This window comes from Amphiura filiformis, chromosome 2 (assembly GCF_039555335.1).
Source record: "Amphiura filiformis chromosome 2, Afil_fr2py, whole genome shotgun sequence".
In the NCBI taxonomy this organism is placed as follows: domain Eukaryota; kingdom Metazoa; phylum Echinodermata; class Ophiuroidea; order Amphilepidida; family Amphiuridae; genus Amphiura; species Amphiura filiformis.
Genome location: NC_092629.1, coordinates 63,955,636 through 63,973,580, shown reverse-complemented (window position 1 = coordinate 63,973,580; position 17,945 = coordinate 63,955,636). Strand labels below are relative to the sequence as shown.

General features: G+C 37.3%; 1 protein-coding gene across 1 annotated transcript; it reads left to right on the top strand.

Moving 5' to 3' along the window:
- The first annotated feature begins 115 nt into the window (after positions 1–115).
- On the top strand, positions 116–17,097 carry LOC140146527 (UBX domain-containing protein 1-like). Its single transcript, XM_072168404.1, has 11 exons — positions 116–270; positions 1,740–1,793; positions 5,112–5,206; positions 6,641–6,737; positions 7,500–7,536; positions 9,102–9,196; positions 9,810–9,929; positions 11,248–11,319; positions 11,706–11,862; positions 12,443–12,623; positions 14,326–17,097. The coding sequence occupies exons 1-11, from the start codon at positions 218–220 to the stop codon at positions 14,367–14,369; spliced, it is 1,005 nt and encodes a 334-aa protein (XP_072024505.1). The 5' UTR covers positions 116–217; the 3' UTR covers positions 14,370–17,097.
- The last annotated feature ends 848 nt before the right edge of the window (positions 17,098–17,945 follow it).

Genomic DNA, 17,945 nt, shown 5'->3' with positions numbered 1-17,945 from the left:
AAATTATAACTTAAGTGACATTTAAAGTTTTTATTTTATTTTCGATATCTTACTCCAAATGCAAATACTATACGTTATTTAAGCGTAACCATCATGCATTGGTCGCCGTCAATAATAATTGCACGAACATAGAATTCGGCAATATCCGGATGAAGTGTCGTTTTTCTTGTAATTGAGAATCAGTTGTAGTCAATTAAGTTTTCATACTGTCAGAAAAATGTCGTCAAATGTAGAGACTCTGATGGAAATGGGATTTCCACGGAACAGAGCGTAAGTTTCAGTCGTGTTTTTGAAGTTTCAAAAAACTGCAAAGCTTCAAAATTTTGCACCCATCATGATCATCATTCATGCCCACTAATCTACTAGGGCTAGGCTCATGACTCAGCCATTAAACTGCTTGCAGTTTCCAATGTTTGTATCTGTGTGTTTCCATAAATATTAAGGACTCGGTGCCAGTGGGAAAATCCAGTAGACCAGTATCGGCATCAATGCAATGCTCGGAATTTCACGGCGGCCATTGCCGAGGCGAGGTGCCATGCATGCAGCATGATGCCCTTGCATTTGACCGGCCGTAATGCCCTGAAAAACAAGTCAAAAACTTTACGCGGCCACAATGGCCTTGCCCTAATTTTGCAGTGGCCAGTAAAGCCACTGACTCATCTGTCGAGCTGTCATAAAAAAAATACCGAACATTATTTAAAAATGGTAAAACAAAAATGAATAAAAACGTAAAACAGAAAGCTAAATAAGATCTCACCAAGTTTTCGTGAGAATAGCAAAATTTGGGCCTGTTTTCCAAGGGGTTTTCCAGCCCAGGTGAAAGGTTACATTTGCATATATATCAAATTATATGCTTGCACATACATGACATACATGTACACAGTTTGGCAAGTGCGATCAGTGCGTGTACAGGGGCATGATTTCCGAGAAAAATCACAAATCAAAATGCCGCAGGCAGATCGTTTGAAGAGGAAGCACGATTGCACATCCAATGATCCATGCCTACGTTACGTACATTCGTTTGATAAATTTCCAGAAGTGTATTTTTAATCTGCCTTTGAAAAATGCAGAATATCACGATCGAGACACCCCAAAATCAGCGGGTATGATGTAGTCCATCAACCTCATAAATCGTGGCAATTATTTTGTCTTAATATGGACATACTGATTCCATATAAATGGATTTTTGTAAAGACCATTGATGTTACTAATTACCGGTATGTAATTAATAAATGCACACAAGTGATGCAGTTGCAGAGCGATGTATATAGAACATCTGTGTAAGAGATGTTGTTTACGTGGTTTTTTTTCCATCTCTGAAAAAAATGAAACGGACGCCGGCAGAAAAGCACTGTGTGTCCTGTCATTAGTTTTTCACCTCTAGGTCTATAAAACGTACAAAGTTAGGTTTCAATAACAGGAAACTTTTTTCCTGACGACCCCATGTCAATAACGCATAGAAATTGTGTTTTTTTGCCCTGAAAAGGTGCGAGTCATCTGCACCAATATAAATGCGATTCCTTTTTCCGATGACAGCACCAGCTGAAATGTCCGTTGTCTGGTATCAAGACCCAGAACATCTCATGTTTCCCAAATGATATATCGTTGCTCTGGAAGTCACTAATTGTTCAGGCTATGGACTCTCAAAATATTTGATGACTTTCTTCTTCGGATGTGTAAATTATCCCAACATAATGAATTTGCCTCTTCATTTTTTTCCCTTATATTTCATTTTGTAGGGAGAAGGCTTTACATGTCACCCAGTACAAGAGTGTACAGGTAGCTATGGACTGGTAAGTGATAATGATGGCAATTAGAGTCATTGTTGCAAGGGGATTAGGAATAAGGTTATTTAGATTACACTATTTCCATCAGAATGGTTTAATCAATTTGTACAAAGCAAAATAACAATAAAAAACACAAAATCAGTACAAAAATATAACGTTTGAGGCTTCGAGCTGTAAAAGGTGTCTTGAGATGTGATTTGAAGGTCATTTTATTTTAAGGTCATTTTTAGAACGATAATTCCCTTTAAAATCATAAGGTAAGCTTAAAAACTCGCGCTAAAATGACGAACTATGAACTAGAAACACTGACTTTTGGTTCACCGATTATTGACGCCATTATCAACCATGTAAGCAACTTGGTAAGCTTGCTACACAAGATAGCATGGAAATATCGGCATTTTTGAAACATCTTGGTTGAAAAAAGTGGTGGGGGCGTTTATTTGATGGGGCGTCTATTCGAGGAAATACGGTATGTGTTGCAGGTCGGTGTTGAATGTTGATGGCATAATGATTTCTCTGAGACAAACAAGAACTATGCATAAATAAATTTCAAGCCAATAAATACCTAATATCACTTAAGGGGTTGGTCACACACCACAGTATTTTTTGTGGGGCCTGACACTCAGCACATCAGACATATCGAATTGCATTCTGAATATGAATTACAAGACCTTAATTAAAAAATTTAGGTCTTTGGGGAAAAATGCAGACAAATTCAGAATGCAATTAGATATATGTCTGATCAATGTGCCCCATGTCCCACAAAAATACTGCAAACGTAGCTATCCGATCCCTTAATACATGTAGAAGGCTACATGTATTTAGGATGGTTTTACGACCACAAGGTTTAGCTAGGATTTGACAAATACAGGCCCCTCATTTTCACCAAAACTGCGAGGCCAAAATTTAACTCTGAAAACATAAACCAGCCCCCTGCCCCTTCTGATGGTGCAGTCAGTACTCCCGGGGGTGCCAGTTGAACCGTCAATGAAGTCATCACCGACCAAAATTTCGCGGTAAAAGGGTATCTTTTTAAGCATAGGCCCACATCCAGCGGGACGCAAAAGGGTCTCAATTTTGGTGTTTTCTGGAAAAAAAAAAGGGTACCTTTTTACAATAGATATGTCGGCGTTTTGGGTTCATGAAAAATCAAAGTCCAGCATTTGACGTCAGCCGCTGTTTTCGTTCCTGATTGTAAACAACTTCTTACTTCCGGGTCTGTAAGTGTAATGCCCGGTCTTGTACCATGATTAAAACTCGGTGATGTTTGTGCCCGGGTTTGTGCATGCTGCCGAAGCGGGCTGCGTGAGACGGGCTTAGAGACTACTGAATTTTGTACAAGGTACAGATACTGTGTAATCGGAATGGATTACGACATACGTTTGACTGCTGAACCAGATATGACAGGAACCATGCCTTTTGGAAATCGTGAAGTGACATTTGCCATCGCTGTTTGTCACCCACGCAAAACCGAAGTTAAAAAAAAAAAAAAAGTGCTTTATATTTCAGATTTCAGAGCTTAGCGCGGATCATGGATTCGCCCGGATTCAGCACTGAAATCAAAGGTAATAGCTACGCTTATTAAGAAAATGCAATCACGTTTTTCATCGCTTTTGCTGATGTTTCTTGCTTATTATCCGGTCCCCGCTGCTACTTCCGATTGTGTGCCGCGGGTTGTGTACCATTCAAAAACACACCAGTCCAGAGGGTGCAAAATTCGGCACACACATGACCAATTGATAAGCTTAAAGTTGGTAAGCTTCACTGCTTAGACGTCAGTGAAAAGGGTCATTGGGACATGTAAGGTCAGTGATATGGGTACCTTTGTTTGCACCATGGCTGTGGTCAGTGATTTGGGTATCCTTTTTTCATAGCAGGTCAGTGGTAAGGGTTACCTTTCAGCCCTTGGGCATGTCAGTGTTTTGGGTGAAAAATAAAAGTGTCTGGTCAGTGATGACAACATGCAATGGTATATGAGTGGCACCCCCGGGTCAGTACTGCTAGAGCCTCCATTTATTAGTCTGGCATTGTTTTGACTTCCCAGAACTTATTCAAGTATTGCAGAATTTAGCATGTGTACATCCATATCAAAACGAAGGACTTGTCGGCTGCTACATGTGCCTCGTGTCACATAATAGCTAGGTATAAATACCAGACTCATCTCAAGTGGAGGTCACGTCAAATTATCCCCAAGCAGCCGACAAGTGCATCCTTTTGATATGGATGTACACATATGTCACAGTCATTAATTTTGCCTGTCCCAGGAGCAAACTGCCCATTCAAAATGACAGGTAGATGGGTGGCTAGCTAACACCCTGTATGACCAGAGAAGATGTAATAAAGAGGAGGGTCAACGGAATTATATCCTTGAGATAATCCCGTAGGTAATCCTGTCGCATCTATTCATAGTCCTTTATTTTCAAGTAGTTAGACATCCACTTGAAATATCCTATGATGTTATGTGTGTGACCGCCCATGGTTGACCAATTTTCACTTCAGAATTGAAAATATTTCCCATGTTTCTATAAAGAATTTGTTAAAAAGTATGAAACGTGTGTGTTAAGGACCTGCTGCTTGGATGGGATACCACATGTGGGTAATACAAGAAAGAAATCGAGTGCTGTAAAATTTCCCCCCAAATCCACCATTTTTTTTAAATATATAAATTTCTAAAGAAGAAATTTTTAGGATTTTTTAGAGAGGTGATGATTGTTGATCATTTCTATTTTATTATTTTATATATTTTCCTGTCATTTCCTGCCAACCTAATAAAGATATTCTGATAATTGATAACATTCTTTATCTTAAATAATAGAGTCTGAAAGTGGCAACAAGTAGCAAAAATTATAATTTGCCATAGAACTTCAGTCATATTTTATCTGAAATCTGACAAGATGACAGGTTCTGCATGCATGCTGTGTATAGCATGCATGACATGCACACACTGACCTATCCCTAAAAGCAGTTAGCTGCAACTTGTGTATCACACCCATCCGGGTTCAAACCCTATTGTGGTATTCTATTGTTAAGCAGCTAAATAGGGTGATTCATCATTTACTTTGAGTGTAACGGTCTCACACATATTTTGTTTGAGGATAGCTTGATCAACCTCCTCTTTATTACATCTTCTCTGGTATGACCAACCAGAAATATCAGACAAGCAGCTCTGTCATGCACCTGTTACAAGCATTTGAGATCATTTTCATCAGTGGCTCCCCAAAGTACCGTAGTGTATATAGATGTGCTTTCAAGTTACTTTATCTCCTTTAACCATGTAATGATTTGTTCTTCCATTTTCTTTCTTTTTGGCAAATTTCTTTTCAGGCTTTTTGCTCACAGTGATGATCCTGATATCGATGATCCCTTTGAAGCACCTAAAGGACACAAACTAGGAGATTCATCAACGCCTAGCCAAGAAGGTCTGTGTGTTCTTCAATTTTATCATGACTAATGGAAAGGAATCATAGGTTTACAATTGCCCGCCCACATCAAAATTTTCATTTTTGCCAAAATGTTCATAATATGCCATTTTTCTTCAAAAAATATTTGGGAGTATCTGTACCAAACTCAGCAGTAAAATACTTCTTATCCTTCAAATGATTAAAACACAATTTCAAATTTCAACTCATCAAATCTAGCAGCTGTCTGGGACATGTTGTATAATTAGGCATGTCCACTAAAAATTGAAGTACTTTTAAATTGATTCAGACCTAACTTATTGGCTGGGAATTGATGAAAGAAACATTTTGGCGTTTAAATAATCTTAATCGGACATTTCATTCCAGAGATATGGCCTTTCGAAAGTGTCACGGTTTTATATAGGGCTGCTAGAACATGTTAAAAAGTTAAAGTCCAAAAAGGAATACTAACAGAAAGTGCAACTTTAAGGTACTTTTTCTTAAATGTATTTATTAACTAGCGTTATCTGGAACATTATATTTGCTTATAACAACATTAAAATAAGATCATCCTGAAAATTTAATCGATTTTGTTGACATATAACAAAAAATATAAGACCTCAAAACCCATGGTTTGTTTGGTGAAACCTCAAGCATGATCATAGATGGCATGCTTATGGAAAATATCTCCATAGAGGAGATGAACAATAAGTGCATTATTTCAAATGAATAGCGGTAGTCTTAAACATTGTTCAATCTTTTAAGGTCAGCACATTTTATCTTCAAAAATTATTATATTTCATCATGGCATAAGTTTGGTAACATTAATCACTACAAATTTTGAGAAATTTGCTCCAACTCAAAGGTTATTTTTACTACATTGGGGTGTAAATGATGAACAGGTGCTAAACAAGACCCAATTCAAATGCTTTTCAACTCTGTTTAGCCACTAATTAAACAACTTGTCTAGCAACTCAAAGTTGTCACATTACAAGTGACTCAATTTTGAGACCTGATGACCTGCCCCTCAAGTATGATAGTGTATGCATGCGTGACCAAATTTTCTTTAAACACCCCGTTAACGAGTTTTACCCTACCAGCAAATTTAGGCCCATAATAAGGTAATTTAATATAAAATTTACACCCTAATGAGTTTTTGGCTAGTAAAAATAAAAAATGTACCCTTTTTGGACTCATAATTTGCAAAAAATTTGAAAAGGTACCCTAAACAAGTTGTTTAGTTTCAGAAAACTACCAGTATTTTTGAAAATCAGTGTTTTTAGACCCTAAGTGCATCACTCGCATAACTTGCCTAAAAAACACCCCCTTTTCCTTGTTTTTTTTGGTCACTCATGCATACAGACCATTTTATGTGAGTGCCCCCCCCCCCGGATGACCCGCAGAGAATGATTGATTTTATATATCTATGACCGTATATATTTTTTGTCGTAAAAGGAGGTGATGCATCACAGGAGGCCGGGGAGGGTGAGAGCACTGATGGAACATCCCAGGAGACGGCACCAGCCCAGGCAAAGTCATTGAAATGTGATGAGTAAGTCTACTAAGTTTAACCGGTGATGAGCATTTTTCCATGCCTGTCACTTGCCTAGCGTTACTTTTAAATTTAAACAATTTAAGCACTTTAAACTGCTGTACTACGTGCGGTGACACCTTGTGATGTCACGCTGGACAAATTCCATTCGCTGTCAGAGGGGGTTTGTGGGTGTAAATGCAATGGAGTGAATGAATCTGCAAACAATACTGATTTGCTAAGAATTGAACAGGACACCTGATTGTATCCTGTCTCATAAAATCACTCTAAAATATACTTTGCTTTGAAAGTGACAGAGGTGTCATCGAATTTGGAACAGATGTTCACTCAAAATATTGGTCATTTCAAATGCTGTTCTTTCAACAAAATGCAGTGCCAAATCTTAACATTAACCTCATGTTTTGACAACTTTACATGTTAGTTGCCTTCAGGGGTCATAATTTGGCAATATATTGCCTCATTTGCTGGTGTAATTATCAGATCTCCAGCATGACCAGCATTTTGATTTTTTTGAACACTTGTAATGGGTATATGAGTCCCCCAGTTACTCAATAAACATCATCCAAAACCTAAGACCCTCAGTGATATTGCTGCTGTAAAGCCCTCCGTTCGTGTACATGTTCAATGCTGGGATTAACAATAGAGTCTTTGATTGGATATTGTTGTAAACATGATAAAAGTGCAAGGGATAAGGAGGTTTGACAGTGACTGATCTCAGCACGTCTCTTGTATAACCATTTTTATATCTTACATCTTTTGCAGGTGTGGAAAGAGGTTACGTACATCCACTGATGTTCAGGTGAGTTGACATTATCATCAATTGACCTTTTCGATAAATCCCATAAGCCTTTGCAAGCTTGTCATTTGACGTCACGCCGATGTGCACATTCTTTATCAAACATTACTGCGCATTGCAAGTCGGCGTGACGTCAAATGACAAGTTCTCAGTACTCACAATGGCTTATGAGATTTACCGAAAAGGTCAATTAGAATTTGCCAATATGGTGTAAGGGCTCGAATAGCGACGTTTGAGAGCATATGTGACACACTAAATGGCATTCTGAATATGAGGAATGTCGTTCTGATATTAAATTAATTTTTGTTTGTAGAAATTCGCTATATGATACAAATGGCAAATTATTAAAAAATGATATACAAAAGGTCAACATTTCAGCTCCATACACTTTAAGTGCATATCATTTAACTAAAGGAGGATTTCATGATCCTAGCATCCTCTTTTTATGACATTTTTCATTAGATATCCACGAAAAAAAGCTTATTCCCAAAATTTCAGTTGATTCCGATTTTGTGTTTGTGAGTTATGCATGATTATGTGTATCACACTGCTCAACTAATTAATCTGCAAGGAATTGTTGGTACATGTAGCCAGAGGTTTCCAGTGGTATAAAAATCTCAACTTTGTTTGAAAAAAGTGGGGGGATGAGGCTGTGGATCATAAAATGCCCTTTTAAGTAAAACTTTGAGGACTGTTATACATATCAAAAATCTAACAAATATCAATTTTTAATAATTTGCCATAAAATTTGTATTATTTCAAAAAGCCAAAATTATTTGATATCAGAAGAACATTCCTTGTATATTCAGAATGCAATTTGGTGTGTCTGATGTGCTCTCAAGCCCCACGAAATACTGTGCAAAGGTGGGTGACCAACCACTTAAAAATAATACATCATATTGTTGTTCTCGGTTTATATTAATTTAATTGTTACTGCTTAAAATGTATTGCTATTTATTTATACCATTGACTTTTGTTTAGATTTAATATTATTACTTTGTTGAGCTACTAGTGTCACTTGTAATGTTGATGGTTGATGAATTAAAATATGAATGAATGAATGAATAAATCACTAAATTTATTTTCCGTCCTACGCTGCATGTGACCCAACCTCCGAGAGATGATCTTTATGTGTGTTACCAGACCTACAAGGCTGCACACTTTAATCCCAGATCAGGGTGGGCCAAATCATTCCATAAACCTTTCCAATGCACAGTTTGAGTTCAGCCCAAGCCCTAATTGACCTACATAAACCATCAATGCCAGGATTATGGTAGTTTTCTTGATCTCCACAGGAATTTCAAGCCAGCCCAATCTGTCCACTAGAACAAAAATCAGCAATGTGGAAATCGAACCAGAGTCAGCCGCCTTCCCGATTGAGCTAACTGGACTGCTTAGGCCTAGCTAATTGTTGCCTAAACATTGAAATTCAATTTGAAAAGGCAAAAATGTATCTTAAAAATATTCCATTCAAATTCAAATATAAATGAAAGTAAGGTTCAGTCTTCTGCAATTTTATTTTTTTAATAAAAAATTTCTTTAAAAAAATATATAACATCATTTTACAGGTACATGCAGCCCGTACAGGTCATCAGAGTTTCTCTGAATCAGAAGAAGAAATAAAACCACTCACAGAAGAAGAGAAGAAAGAGCAAGTGGCAAGGTATGCTGTACACTAGTAAAAATGTGTATAAAACAATGTGTTGTTTGCTAGTGTCAAGTCGGGTCTAGGGGTGTCTATGTTTACATGTTTCACGTTTAACCAACCGTAAAATGCACTATCCGTTTAGGAAAATCACTAATCGTTTAAGATAGTTTAAGTTATAACCCTAAAGTTCTTGTTATTCAAGGTTGGAACCAGAGAAAAACTGCTATTTAAAAAAAAACTAAAAGTGCTGAGGTTTTCATCCAAAGATGGATCAAGTTACGGATTTTAATTACTTTTGCTTCTATTGAACAGCTAGCATTGCATGTTAATTCAGTATGTCCGTGGCTGTTCAATAGAAGCAACAGTAATTAAAATGTACAACTTTATCCAGCTTTGAATATAAACCTCAGAACTTTTAGTTTATTTTTTTTAACAGGGGTTTTTTCCTTGGTTTTTTGTTTTACATACATGTACATGTATACGGTTAACCGACCGGATTGTGGTCTGTTTAAATGGTTAGACAAATAACTGTTAACCGATAATTTACTCCCTTAGTCGTGTCTCGGTTGTATAGTAAAAAGTTTGTTGAGATAACCTAATCCTTTACCATAACCAAATTGGTTTTTAGGATACAACAGAAATTAGAAGAAAGGCAAAGACAGAAAAGAGAGCAGGAGAAAAAGGAAGCCATTGAAAAGGAGAAATTACGGAGAAAACAGGGACGAGACATGGTCAATGCAAAACAACAGTAAGTCACAAAGAATTACTCTGGCCTAAAAGTGTCATGCCGCCTTGATGCATTGAATATGTTTTTTACCTCAGCATGCAATCAGGCCAGCATTTTGTCAATACATCACCTAATTTGCAGACCTTTATATAATTTTGCACTCCCCGATTTAGCGCAGTTTACGGTGTAAACATGAAGTCTGGTTCTGATGATTGGCCAATTGAATAACGTCATCATCACATCAGCATCTCATTCACCCATCAATCTACGTAGCATCGTATGACGCAGGCGTTGCCTATTTCTCTTTACGCAATGGGAAACGTGTTTGCAAAATAGTGTAAATCACCCCCCGCCCAAAACAGCAAATCTGGGAGTTGACTTCACAACTCGGTAGCATTGTCACTCATGACAAATGGATCGGCAACAACTCTGGTTTCATCGTGTAGCTCTCACTTTTACCTTCAGCTTTGCCTTGTGCTTAACTGAACTCTCACCACACGTCAGTGGCGCATCGTGGCCGTTCCCCAGGCTGCAGAAAAGGTAAATTTGGCCGCCCCCTTCACCTTCATCAACAGTCGGAAAAGGTTGACCCATTTTTTTATTTTTTTAAAAAGTGAAGAGCAAAAAAAAAGGTTTATAGGCGCTAGTGACCTAAAAGCACAACATTTTGATGTATAGTCCCATTTTCAGTACACATTTTTCATAATTCTGCCTTTTTTCTTTAACAATTCTTTTTGCCGCCTCTTCTTCTTCCGCCGTCACTTCTTTTTTGCCACCCCAGTTTTCCCCCCTAAAATACATGCATGTATGGTGTTAACTGCTGATGACGAGTTTTCTTTTTTTAATTTAAAAATTTCAGATTTGTAAATTTTCAAGTAAACTAAGTAAACAATGCATCGGAAGTGGACGTATCATTGTTTAACAGTAAAATGTGGAAAGTGATGAAATCCCTAACTGTAATAAAGATTATCATGAAAGTTCATCTGTGTTGGTAATTAAATAAATGAAGAATTGAACTTTTGTTCACAACACATAAAGTTGCTCACCTGAAATTTTCGGTTGTTATTACTACAACCTTCTTCAGCAGAATGATCCAGTTCGTTGATCGATTTGACGACTCTTGACTTGTGACGTCAGAACTGGATCGTAGACTCTTGCTAAGTTGTAGCGCCCCCCCTGTCCTTATTCAAAGAAAGTTGGTTGGCCCGGATGTGGATGGCCTCTTTGACTCCTCTTTCGAAGTACCGAGGTTCTCTGTCGAGGATCTGCACTTTCTCTAGGTCCACGTGATGTCCTGGGGACTCTATGTGTAATAAAGATATTAACTCTTTTTTAACAGGCATGAGATGGATGAAATGAAAAGACTAGCAGACCTGAAGAAAAGAGAAAAACTTGAAGATAAACTAGCAAGGTGAGTTTAGGAATAGCTAGCAGAGCTGAAAAAAGGGAAAACATGAAAATAAACTAGCAAGGTGGGGTTAGGAATAGGCTTGTGGTCATGATCGGGGTGTAACGCTACATTTATATGACAAAATATATTTTGTAAAATTTAAGCTTAAAGGCCTATGCAGTAATTTGCTTATTCAGAAAAAGTTATCTTAAATTCAGCTTTTTGCACCTTTTATTAGTAGCTTAGATGTGCTAACATGGCCTGCTAGTAGTTAAGCCAAAGCTGCGTATTAAAGACAAAATAGGTCATTTTATATGAAACTGTACATATTATCTCTACTCGAGTAGAATGCAATTGCCACTGCTATCTGTTAACAAATTACTTGTTTTTTTCCAAATTATGTATAGACAAAGGGTTAAAGAACAAATAGCCAGAGACAGAGCAGATAGAGCTGCTAAAAGTAATCCACCGCAGCAGACGACATCAACAGTAGAAAAAGCGCCCTCTACATCTCCACCAGCGGCAGCAGCACCTAAGAAAGACTATGATTCAGCTAGATTACAGGTGTGTATTATGAACGATTTAAAAATCGAATTGTATGTGCATAAATTTGTTTTCTTTATGGTATTGAATTTACACCTATAAGAGATGTGTTTTGGAAAGCACATACGGATAATTATTTTTGTGTGGGGGGCAACCAGTAGTAGAGGGTCCCCAGACAGGTACATGTAGCAATAATTTAGACAGTTTTTACCCCAGTCTCAATGCATATGTATTGGCATTAACTGCAAAATGATTAAATTGTCCCACACAACTAATTGCCTGCATGATTTATGGTGCAGGTCACACATATGTGACACGATCAAGCAAAATCAGTCTGGACTCGGAAATATTAAATTTTCAGTTTCCTTTAGGATAGTAAAAAGCATTTACAAAGCTGGATTTTGCAGAAAACCCCATTGAAATTGAACAACCAGTTCCAAAGATATGAGCAATTAAAGCGGAAACAAATGGAAATATTTCCTTTGTTTGGCCATATCCCAACATCAATATTACCGAGTTCCGACTGATTTTGCTTGATAGCATCACACATTTCCATTCCAAAACTTTATTATTTATGAACTTTTTTTTTCTTTTATTTCAGATTCGTTTAACCAATGGCTCACTAACCAATTCATTCGGTGCAGCAGAATGTTTAGCAGCAGTACGATTATATGTAGAGCTCAACAGAACAGATGGTGCCAGTGAGCCGTTCACTTTAATGACACCATTCCCAAGAAAAGTGTTCACAGAAGATGATATGGAGAAACCATTGAAAGAATTAGGTGCGTTTATTAATAAAATGCCATAGTGGATCCCTGGTGATGGATTGGGCTACAACCCCTGTAGAAGATTTTGGCATTATCTTCCACAGGGGGAGTATGAGTTTTATATGGAATGAACATAAGGTAGCTCAATTTGAAACTCACCTTCCCTCTGAAGATTCAGATTGAATCTTTCTCAGAGGGTGTATGAAATTCAAATGAAGCTGCCTAATGTGTTCCTTCCATTTGAAATTCATACTCCCCCTATAGAAGATATTTTAAATGGAATAGCCCATTATATCAGAGGTGATTTAGGAATTTCCCATAATCTAATGCAAAAGTGATATCACCATGTCTCAATTGTGCTATAGTCTTCAGCAAGGTTCTTTAGTGGTCTGAGAGTAAACACAGAAGTGGGGTTCTGATTGGCAGTGGCGTAGCCAGCACTTTTTCAGAGGGTGGGCAAGGCAACTTTCAAGTTAATGAAAATGGGCTAAAAAGTACCAACAAATCATCCCACAGGGGCCAAGACTCCCCTTTTCCCCACCCAGCCATGTCACTGCTGATTGGTCACGTCATCATCACATCGGTAACTCATTCGCCAGTCAAGTCTAAATCGTGGACGTATAATAGAAACGAAGTGCGATGGACTTGCAACTCCATTCGTCGATGTGAGGTCAGCGATCGTCACGCTTGCAACATGTGGACGTAGATGGCAGCAGCATTTTTCTTTAATTAGCATAAGTCTCCACAGCACTAAGCATATTTTTTTACATAGCTTTTAGTACTATCGTGGTGGCAGCAGCATTTTTCTTTACTTTTCCAATATGGTGCCGCCCTTGAATCAATTTGGTGCCTGTTGGCGACGCCATCGGACGCCATTTAAGCGCAGAGTAATACACAGGGAAAGCCGACGCTGTCGCCACCTTTTTGAATTGCGCTAGTATACGAGTTGCAACGGCCTGGTCTCGTAGTAACATGTGACTTAGTTCTCTTTAGTCTAATGGACCAGATCGTGTCGCATATCCAATCCAAAACCAAAAACTTGACCCAGATTTGCATTAATTAGAGTTCAAAGCCAGTATATCATATAATAGAGTCATAGGTTAGGACAATCATGGGTACTCAGTGCCTATGGTACAATAAATAACCCATATGCTTTTAACAATTTACCTGCTGCAAGTGATAAGGAATATTTCAGCTTATATCATAATTTCACTAATAGATAGGGGAAGAAAAATCCAAATTAATGTTCAGCCCTTTTCCAGACAGTTTAATAGTTTATGTTTAAAAATCTTGACTTTTTCAGCAAAAAAGCTGATGAATTTTGAAACAAAAGTCAATATTTTAGCATGGGAGTATACTCGGGGGAATTAAAATTTCTGAACTTTGTCTTGAACTTAGGGGTGGGACTTTACTCGAAGACAGGAATATACTTTCGTCAGTATGGTATTTTCATGACCTTATTTGCAAGCAGCCTGAACAAGGCACTAAAATAAGTACAAACAAGCCTTGTATTGCCTTATAAAACTTTTTTTTATGTTGAAGCCTAGGGCTATATGACCAGCACGTAGAACATTATATTAAGAGAAATCTTTGAAAGAAAAAGTTGAGTTTTATATCATACAATGTTGAGCTGTAGTGAGTCATAGCTAGAATTTAAGTTTACCTGTCAATTTTGCTAATCTTTTTGTTCAATTGTTTTTGTAATTTTCTGTTTCAGGTTTAGTGCCTTCTGCAGTTTTAACAGTGACAAGACCGCAATGACAACCCATCCATCATGTTGCAGACTTTTCTACAAGTCTACTCGACTAAAGCTATTCTCTGACTTTGCATCATTGATGTAGGTATACATGATCTTATTACCAGATCTTAAAACAAATCGTCCAGCATGTCACAGACTTCCTTCAAGTCTACTCAGCCAATGCTATTCTCTGCCACTGTATCCTTACTATGGGCATTGATCTTTCTATGGGTATTGATGGTCTTGTTTCCAGACTTGCTTCACACCAACCTATTCAGCTGACTGTTTTCCTTTAATTGCTATGCACCGCTTTTGGAAAGGTAGAGGAAATTTTGTGATGCATCGCTCATCGCTTTTTCATCCATTCTAATCACAGCGATTGTAGATGACAATTAAAATAAACTTGGGAGTTTCTTCAACTCACAAAAGTGACATCGTTTTTGCCTCAATAATTTGTAATGATTGATCGGTTTGATGCTCTAAATACTGATGCATGCGAGTTAAAATTCAGCTTAATGATCATGCAAAGGAAGTCAATTGTTACAAAAAAACAGTTTCTAATTTGTGAGTCTCATATTACAAGCAGGCTACAAACATTGTAAAGTTTAAGCAGCCCAAAAGGCACCGAAAAACCAAAACTATTGGGCAGATTTACTGATTACAGCAAAGAAATTACCTAATTGGACGGAGGAACATTTGATTGAACAACATAGCTACTGTAGTTCCTGCTTCTGGTAGCAGTTGATCAATGATTCGGGTATAAATATCTGTATAAAAAATCGCTAAAATGTTTAAAAATCATTTCATGAATATACAAGGTGTATCAAAATGATTGGTATCTGTCAGTTTTCATTTATGGATAAGTCACATTAAAATTCAACAATGATACAATGTAGACACAAATAATTTGTAGTTTAATTGTATAACAATTAACAATTTTAAATTACTTAAGGGGGTACTACACCCATGGCCAATTGTGTGCCTATTTTTGCATTTTTCTCAAAGATTATAGCACATTGGTGACAGGTAAGATATGTATATTATAGGGGCAAAGACTACAACTACTGTACTGAAAATTCAGCAACTCAAAGCAAGTAGTTATTGATCAAATATTGGTTTTCCCTCATTTTTGACTGTAACTCCACTACTGTTGTCTGTGCTGAAATAAAATTTCCAGTGCAGTAGTTGTAGTCCTTGCCGCCTATATATATACATATCTTACTTGTCCCCAATGCGCTATACTTTTTGAGAAAAATGCAAAAATAGGCACAAAATTGGGCAGGGGTGTAATACCCCCTTAAAAGTAATGTACTAAGTACATTCAGGACATTTCAAGAGTATCCAATGTTGCATTTGGCGGAGGCAGGCCTAGTTGTCTACGTCCAACTTAGTTTCATCAGCACAGATATCGACTGTTTTCATACTAACTTTTTAACGGAACAAGACTCTCCACTGAGTTGGACAATAAATAGCCCTGGATCACGTAGCGGAAGATCATGGTGGTCTCCAGTAAGTTTTTCCACACAGCATGCTAGGAGATTGGGAGCCAACATGACACAGCAAACTGCAGGAATTGAATTTGTGTGGCGGTACTTGCTATCTGGGAAATGTACACAACAAATTCCCACCGTAGCGAGATAGACACCCATATGATAAAGTACGCGACGGTCATGTTTCTCACTAGGCAGGCCTGTCAATATACATCAAAATTGATGAGTACCAATCATTTTAACACAACATGTACTGTCATGGCCTGACACTGTCAAAATCAGTACGTATGATTCCATGATTATAGTGCTGTGACCTTAAGCTGCCCAAATTAGCATGCTGGGGAGGGGGTCACTCCCATACACAGTACTACCCATGCTAGTCCAAGCATCTCTGAATTGCACTCTAAATATAGTGTATTCTGTTGTAGCCAATTTTACCCCTTAATGGTTTAAGACTTATTGTACCCTATAATTACCATAATGCAAATTGCACCTCTAAATGGTGCAATACATGCTGAGTGCACTCATAATTGTAACCTAAAAACACCCTGTTTTTTCATGGGATCACAAATATTTTTAAATTGCCCCCTGTTGAACAAAACATGAGGCACAATTAAATTGTGCTCTCCTATTGACTAACTAGCTTTAAAATTTACAAAAATAAAACGTCATAAAAATATTTTTTATTATACAGCAGTTGGTCAGTCAATTGAAAACAAATGTTTTACATGAGTTGGCAGGTTTTGTTTTCTTTGTTCCCCTCAGAAATCAAAAAACTTGACTGATCCTAAATAAGTTTGTTAAAGAGGCATTCCATGATTCTAGCATCCTCCTTTTAGGGCATAGTTCAATAGATACCACGAAAAAAAGGCTTATTTCCAAAATTTCAGCTGATTTGGACATTGAATTTTGCGCTTAATTTCATGTTTTACAATGCCCCATGGGTTAATGTGTTGTCATTTCTGTCAGTCGTCAGCTGGAAAATACAAATTGGACGTTGTCTTGTCAAACAACCGAATCTGCAAAAAAAGGTAACGCACACAAACAATGTTTGTTTGTTTGTTTAATTGGTCGCTCCGTGTGGAGACACGCTTGGGTAGTTCTAGGTTTCTGATGGTATAAAAAGCTTGTTTTGTTTTGAATTCAATGTTAGTGAGGGACGCAGTGAATCATGAAATGCCCCTTTAAAAGTAAAATATATATTAAACATGTACATAACTTACTGTATCGAATGATAATAAAGTTGTTGAAGTTTTCATAATTGTTGTACAGAATAGTATTTTATCATCAAGTGTTACTGTTTAACTAGGTAGAGGGTTTTGTGTCCTGAATGATGCATTTTGCATTTTTCTCCAACAGCAATCGATATGCCTAGAAATTTGTGACGGTGCACATGAAGTTCAACCCAATTTCAGGATTGCTACGATTTACATTAAGGCTTAATGTATGATTTCCTTCAAATTTTAAATTTGTCATTATATACTCAAAATGCTGAAATAATACTAGTAATAATGATGAGGAATGATTTCTGTCCATTTTGAGCTGAAATAACGAGGTAACGTGAAAGAAACACTGCTTGATATTTTGGCCATTTAACACGCAGTTCTATGGGCGGTAGGGTGATTCACAAAAAATGAAATTGGTATTTTTCAACGGGACACCCCCTAATTTTGTTCATTTTGGTAATAAAATTATACCTGCAAAATATGAAAAAAAGTTTAGGGGGTGCTACCGGTCAATGAACTTTTGTACACAAAGTCAATGGGATTTTTGTCAAAATTTCAAACGCTTATTTCAGGGCGAAAAAAGTCTACCAGGCTTGCAAAACTGAAGTAAATGTTCAATGATATACCTAACTTTGTGAAAACATGGGTTTTACCAAATTAAAGTTCATAGTTGACTGTAATAATAAAAATGTTTCAAAAGTGACAGAGGGAGTGTAGCTCAAGAAAAGAATACCCTGGGATATCCCTGGAATCCCACCAGGCACCCCAAATTTATACCTTATTGAACTGAACTGTTGATAAAAAAAAAATTAAAATTCTTCACATATTAGTTTACCCCAATGGTGATACCAGCTTTTGAAATCATATGTAATAGTAACTATCA

Bases quoted from the DNA above. Each gene is read 5' to 3' on its own strand.
- LOC140146527 (XM_072168404.1), top strand. From the start codon at position 218: ATGTCGTCAAATGTAGAGACTCTGATGGAAATGGGATTTCCACGGAAC. The intron at 271-1,739 runs GTAAGTTTCAGT...TTCATTTTGTAG, and splicing joins GGATTTCCACGGAACAGAGC to GGAGAAGGCTTTACATGTCA. The intron at 1,794-5,111 runs GTAAGTGATAAT...ATTTCTTTTCAG, and splicing joins GTACAGGTAGCTATGGACTG to GCTTTTTGCTCACAGTGATG.